The sequence below is a fragment of the Pseudophryne corroboree genome, chromosome 1, assembly GCF_028390025.1.
Source record: "Pseudophryne corroboree isolate aPseCor3 chromosome 1, aPseCor3.hap2, whole genome shotgun sequence".
Taxonomy (NCBI): Eukaryota; Metazoa; Chordata; class Amphibia; order Anura; family Myobatrachidae; genus Pseudophryne; species Pseudophryne corroboree.
This window is the reverse complement of record NC_086444.1, coordinates 313,094,359-313,101,747: the sequence shown is the minus strand read 5'-3', so window position 1 is coordinate 313,101,747 and position 7,389 is coordinate 313,094,359. Positions and strand designations below refer to the sequence as shown.

Here is a 7,389-nt window from a genome sequence, read left to right as displayed (position 1 = left end):
CAGGTGGTGGAAGGAGGGAGAGAGAGAGACAGAGAGGAAGGGAGAGGGGCTGACTTACATTTGAAGCGGTTCTCGCCGCTCTTCAGCCGCCTCTCCCTCCTCGTCTGCGCGGCTCCCTTCTCCCTCCTCCGACGGGGTTTCGTTGAATGACGCGTTTGCGCCGTGACGTCACGACGCAATCGCGTCATTCCGCGAAACCCCGCCCCCCCCCCGAGCTGGGCACTCGGGAGAAGGGGGTTTCATGGCGGCGGCACCGCGGGCCATCAGACGAGGTCTGGCGGGCCGGATTTGGCCCGCGGGCCTTGTCTTTGACACCCCTGCTCTAGGAGGTGAGAGCTGTGCAGCCACCATAGGAGTGAGATTCTGGTCTTGGAAGAGAGGGTTTATCCTTCGGTGCATGTGCAGATGGGACCCGGACCACTTGTCCAACAGGTCCCACTGAAACACTCTGGCATGGAATCTGCCAAACTGAATGGCCTCGTAGGCCGCCACCATCTTTCCCAGCAACAGAGTGCATTGATGGATCGATACTCTTGCTGGTTTCAACAATTGTTTGACCAGGTTCTGAATTTCCAGAGCCTTTTCCACTGGAAGAAAGACTCTCTGTAATTCTGTGTCCAGAATCATTCCCAAAAACGCCAGCCGTCTCGTCGGAACCAACTGTGATTTTGGCAAGTTTAGAAGCCAACCATGTTGCTGCAGAATTGTCAGGGAAAGCGTAATATTCTGCATCAATTGGTCCCTGGATCTCGCCTTTATCAGTAGATCGTCCAAGTACGGGATTAATCGTGACTCCTTGTTTGCGTAGGAGAACCATCATTTCGGCCATTACTTTGGTGAAAACCCTCGGAGCCGTGGACAGACCAAACGGCAACGTCTGAAATTGGTAATGACAATCCCGAACTGCAAACCTCAGGTAAGCCTGATGTGGGGGATAAATGGGAACATGCAAGTAGGCATTCTTTATGTCTACCAACACCATAAAATTCGCCTCCTCCAGACTGGAGATCACTGCCCGGAGAGATTCCATCTTGAATTTGAATTTTTTTAGGTAGAAATTGAGGGATTTGAGGATCAGGATTGGTCTGACTGAGCCGTCTGGCTTCTCGGCCACGAACAGGCTCGAATAAAAGCCTTCTCCCTGTTGTGACAGGGGAACCCTGACAATGACTTGATTGTGACACAATTTTTGTATTGCGGCGCATACCACCTCCCTTGTCTGGAAGAGAAGCTGGTAAGGCTGATTTGAAAAATCGGTGAGGGGGGACGTCTTGAAACTCCAGTTTGTACCCTTGGGACACTATTTCTAAAACCCATGGGTCCAGGGCCGAACGAGCCCAGAACTGACTGAAGAGCCTGAGACGTGCCCCCACCAGTGCGGACTCCCGCAGAGGAGCCCCAGCGTCATGCGGTGGACTTGGCAGAAGCCGGGGAGGACTTCTGCTCATGTGAACCGGCCACGGCCGGTGATCGTTTACCTTTTCCCTTTCCTCTCGAAGCAAGGAAGGAAAGCCCTCGGCCCCTTCTGTATTTATTGGGCCGAAAGGACTGCATCTGATAGTGGTGTGCTTTCTTTTGTGGTGCAGGCACATAAGGTAAAAATGATGACTTACCCGCGGTAGCCGTAGATACCAAATCAGCGAGGCCGTCACCAAACAACACACCACCCTTATACAGTACAGACTCCGTAGCTTTCTTAGAGTCAGCATCAGCATTCCATTGATGAATCCACAATGCTCTCCTAGCTGAGACTGCCATGGCATTGGCCCGTGATCCCAATATCTCTCGCAGCTTCCTTTAGGTAGACTGCAGCGTCCCTGATATGACCTAGTGTCAAAAGAATGCTATCCCTATCTAGGGTATCCATTTCAGATAACAAGTTATCTGCCCATTTTTCGATATCACTACTCACCCACGCAGACGCAATGGCTGGTCTGAGTAGAGTACCTGTGGTGACATAAATGGATTTCAATGTATTTTCCGGCCTACAATCCGCAGGATCCTTTAGGGCTGCCGTGTCAGGGGACGGAAGAGCTACCTTTTTGGACAGCCGTGACAGAGCTTTGTCCACAATGGGGGGGAAGGGGGGTGACTCCCAATTTTTCCTATCCCCAAAGGGAAACGGATACGCCACTACAATCCTCTTGGGAATCTGAAACTTTTTGTCAGGACTTTCCCAAACCTTTTCACAAAGCGTGTTGAGTTCATGAGAGGGAGGAAACGTTACCTCAGGTTTCTTTCCTTTATACATACAGACCCTAGTATCAGGAACTGTACGGTCCTCAGTGATATGTAATACATCTTTTATAGCCACAATCATGGACTGAATGCTCTTTGCCAGTTTTGGATCTAATCTGGCATCACTATAGTCGACACTTGAGTCAGTGTCTGTGTCGGTATCCGTGCCTGTCAGCTGGGCAAATTAACGTTTTTGTGACCCCGAGGGGGTCTGGACTTGAAACAACAAATCCTCTACGGATTTCTTCCAAGCCTGGTTCTGAGACTCAGATTTAGCCAATCTTTTATCTATCAGAGCCACATTTGCATTCAAAGCACTCAAAACATTAACCCAATCAGGTGTCGGCGGTGCCAACAGGGTCACTCCCACAGCCGTTTGTGTCCCTAACATAGTCTCCTCCTGGGAAGAGCACTCCGCCTCAGACATGCCGACACACATGCACCCACCACACGCAGATACACTGGGCCTATAGGGGACAGACCCACAGTAAAGCCTGTCAGAGAGACACAGAGGGAGATATTGCCAGCTCACACCCCAGCGCCCAAACCCGGTCTGAACACTACAGAAAATGTCCCAGACCTGCAGCGCTTTTATTAATTACATACAATGCACCAAAATCACTGTGCCCCCCCCCCCCCCGTTTTGCACCCTGCTACTTGTACAGCAGTTTGAGGAAGGACCAGCGTCTCTGCATCCTGTGTAGAGAAAATGGCGCCGGGCAGTTTGCTGTGAGGGCTAAGCCCCGCCCCGGTAATGGCACGCTTCCGACCCGCTCTTTTTTAAAACTTTTTTATACTGGCGGGGGTCCTGACAGTGCCCTGGCACTATGTCCGCTCTTGCCAATCAGTTATTTTGAGGTTAAAATGCTGCCCAGGGCCCCCCCCCCTTTTAAACTCACAGAAGTAGGTCTGACTTCTCTCCCCTAAGTCCCACGAAGCAGGGAGACTATTGCCAGCAGTGCTCCCTGAAAATAAAAAACCTAACAAAGTATTTTCAGAGAAACTCAGTAGAGCTCCTCAGTGTGCATCCAGTCTGCCTGGGCACAGATTCTAAACTGGAGTCTGGAGGAGGGGCATAGAGGGAGGAGCCAGTTCACACCCCTTTGAAAGTCTTAAAGTGCCCATGTCTCCTGTGGATCCCGTCTATACCCCATGGTTCTTGATGTGACCCCAGCATCCTCTAGGACGTATGAGAAATAAAGGATAATATCATCAAACAGTGGTGTTAGATATGTTGACTAGTTTGGTTGGATTAAATCTATCTATTATGGGGGTCCAACAACATGTTAAAATCTCCTAGTAATAAGGCTGAGCCTTTACAAACCATAATTGAATAGGGGTCGTTTTGTGTTAGGGAAAGACCAAAACCAAAGTTACATCTCTGCTTTTTACTATGCCTTTCTAAAATATGAAATCTACCAGAATCTACCCCCATGTATATACGTTATATATCCTCATTAAGAACTAAATTATGGAGGGAATGAAGATTTCGAACTTATTGTCTTCTCTTTTGTTCTGAGATCCTACACATGATCAGAAAACTCCCCACAGCTGTAGTAAATGGAGACAGGAGAGCACCAGTAATGTATTAGAATATTTGTTTTCCTTAACAGTGGTGGCCCAGCTGCTCCTTCCCTAGGCAGTCCTATAGGTTATAGCCAGCCCCTGCTTGTACCAAGCCCCCAATGGTAGTGGGTGGAGCGGGATAACAGAGAGGCCACCGGCAATTCATCTGACCACCCACCAGCCCAGTCCGACCGAGCCTGTTCTTCTCAGTTCCACATCTACAGGTTTAAAGAGACATTTATATATAGGACTTTGTACATAACTAAAAGAGAACACATTTTTATGTATTTTCGAAACATGAAAAAGCAATATTGAAAAAAGAAAAAAACATCTCATTCTCGACGCCACTTATAACTCATTGATCAGAATTTACAACTTGTTTTAGCATTTAGAACTGAAAATTAACACGAGAATAAACACATTTTAAGGAGATTTATTGCTGCATTGTGCTTGCTAAGGTCACAGTATTAGGTGTTTGTGTTGTTTTTTTTTACAAAGCACACGTATGACTTAAACCCTACAAGAGGTAGGCCTGCAATGCATTGCCCAGCAAGCGTTGAAGGTCTTTGTAGCACAGACCAAATGAACACACATGGTACATGAATACTTTACAAGTTTGATATTTAACAAAATATTACTCTGGAAAAATGGTGACGACTGAATAAATCAAATTGTACACTTTTTTTTAAAGTTACAAGGGGACATAAGGGTAGGAAACTATGGTTATCCAACAAAGTCTACACTTATATATCACGCAAAACCCAGCTAAAATTTGGCCTGTTTTAGATAGTAAAATACAAAATATACAATATACATTCATTCCTATGTAACAAAAGCATGTGTAAGAGATTAAAAAAAAAGCTCCGTATGAAGTAGAAAAGTCCTTAAAGCATCACATGAGATGGGAAGTCACTGCCTTTAGGCTTATAAACTATTCCATTGCTCAGTGCATAAATATACATTAGTGCAAAAACAGCCAGTAAAGGGTATTTATAAAGATATTAAATCTTTGCTGATGTCGGTAGCACATGATATTTTTTCAAGGTCATTCGGATTGACCCTAAATCACGGTTGACCTTTTCTAGACGGTCTTCCATTGTTTCCTAAAAAATAAACACAAGTGAGCATCAATTTCACACAATGCCTCATTGTTATTTTACGTAACCTTTATTTTGCATACTTAAATATCTAATATATATATATATATATATATACCTCCAATTCGCACCGGCACTCCGCTCTATCCCAAAAGACTGTGCCCGGGTGCCCTCCAACAAGAACCCAGTATGGGTCTTACACAAACTTATTGTAGCAACAGGCGGCACTCTCAGGACTGTAATAATAGCAACCACGGACAAGACAAGAAAACTACTCCATAGATCTGTAGATCGACGTTTCGATTTATCAAAAAACCGTCATCAGGATCATATAACAAATATTACATACATGACATACTTACATACCCTCGTCTCCCCCCCCCCCCCCCCCCCCCCGTCAGGAAGCCGCCGGCGCCGCGCCGTCTCCCGGGTCAGTGACGTCACTGACGTCACCACATGTGCGCCGCGCGCCCACCGGCGCGCCCAGATGACAGCCCGGCGTCATGACAACCCGGCACAACAACCCCCCTGTGAAAACATAGTGAAAAACATAAAAAACAAACTTCCACATGGTTACAGATTTCAAACACAGACATGTTATCAATCACTACACCAATGCTGAACAATCAATGGATGTCTGGCCAAATTAGAATTCGCTAGTACAGTCATAGCACCTAAATCCCGTCAAAACTATATTGTAAAATACGATCATATTACAAAAAGCAATTCAATGGTAACATTTCATTTAAACCGCGGGGGGAGACCGTATCCAAACGGTGAATCCACCGCGATTCTTTCTGCAACAATACTCTGTGGCGATCACCCCCCCGCATTCTCTTAGGTGCTTGATCGATAATCTTGTATCGCAGGGTACTCAGCCCATGATTGAAGACTTTAAAGTGCCGGCAACTGGCTGACTGTGTATCCCAGTGTTTTCCAACGCCTGTCTAATCGCAGACCTGTGAAGAGCCATTCTTTCTTTAAATTGCCTTGTGGTCTTCCCCACAAAGAGGAGACCACAAGGACAACGAATAATGTAAACCACAAATGTGCTGGAGCACGTCAAAACCTGTCGGATGGCACATCTAGCTCCCGTGTGTGGGTGCGGGAAAGAACTCCCCGTCTCCATAAAGCTACACGTGGTACACCCAGTGCACCTGTAACAACCAGGTTTTATGGTCAGAAAATTGGTCGGAACCAACTCCTGAAAGGAAGCGAGTCGGAGACACAGAAAAGAGGTGCAGCGAATAAACCCCCTTTAGGGGTGAGTACGCGCGCTCAGCGCGACACAAAAGGAGACCGGTTACCCGACGAGGGAGGCAGTGGCAAAGGACGTTCAAAAGCTGCTGCCAAGAAGAAAAACAAAAATAGTATTCAATTTGTCCAGTCGGACTTTGTCGGATGCTGAATTACGGGTTCTGAATAAAGGACTGTCGTTTGTGCCATCCAGTGGCTTTGATGATTTCCAGTGGAAACTGGATCATTACAAATTTGATCGGAAGCTCCGACTTAAGGAACATTTTTCGAAAATGCCGACACCCATCACGGCTGAGACCAGTTCAGTTATTCGCAGTAAATCTAAATTTGATCCACTTAGTATGAATACTTCATTCAAGTGCTTTAATAGAACACTGGATCAACAGGTTCAGGAGATCACTAAACGGGATGGACATTTTAGACCCAATTTATCCAAAAGTGAGATGGAGGCATTGAAGGTTCTGAGCAAGGACCAGTCCATCATCATCCGCCCTGCCGACAAGGGGGGCGGAATTGTTGTACAAGATTTGGCGCAATACAGAAAGGAAATCTATCGGCAGCTGGGGGATACAGCTGTCTATGCTAAATTGAGTGTTGATCCGACTATGATGTACAACCAAGAATTGGGGAATATTTTGGAATCAGCAGTCAGGGATGGCATCATCACTAAAGGCACTCAGTTGGCCTTATTTGAGGAACATCCTGTGGCACCAGTATTATACACGCTGCCTAAAGTGCATAAGCACCCGACGGAGCCGCCTGGTCGTCCGATCATCGCCGCCAGAGACTCTATCTACTATAAAGTCTCCAAATATTTGGACAACTATCTCCAACCCGTGATCCAGGTCCAGTCCACCTACTTGAAGGATACGACTGCGTTGATTTTGAAGCTACAGGCGATCAAAGAGGTACCAGTGGGTAGCTTTCTATGTACGATGGACATAGTAAGCTTATATACGAACATACCCCACCAGGAAGGGTTAGAAGCAGCAAGGAGGCTGCTGTCCACGAGTCCTCAATATAATGGACCGGATGTTTCTTTCTTTCTAGTATTACTGGAACTTACGCTGAAACGTAATTACTTTCTATTCGACAAGGGGTGGTACATACAGCGGCAGGGATGCGCGATGGGGTCATGTGTGGCCCCTGCGTTTGCCAACTGCTATATGTTTGACCTAGAACGTGATGCCTTCTTTGTTGATCCAGGTGTTGCAAAGAAAATTCTATTTTT

General features: G+C 46.6%; 1 protein-coding gene across 7 annotated transcripts in view; it reads right to left on the bottom strand.

Annotated features, from left to right (window-relative positions):
* Positions 1-4,221: 4,221 nt before the first annotated feature.
* MPHOSPH9 (M-phase phosphoprotein 9) overlaps positions 4,222-7,389 on the bottom strand; it is a 282,866-nt gene continuing 279,698 nt past the window's right edge. For all 7 annotated transcript variants that reach the window (XM_063964512.1, XM_063964518.1, XM_063964515.1 and 4 more), the window contains one exon: positions 4,222-4,907. In XM_063964512.1, the coding sequence (XP_063820582.1) occupies positions 4,806-4,907 (102 nt within the window). In that variant the 3' untranslated portion in view covers positions 4,222-4,805. The remainder of the gene's footprint in view (positions 4,908-7,389) is intronic.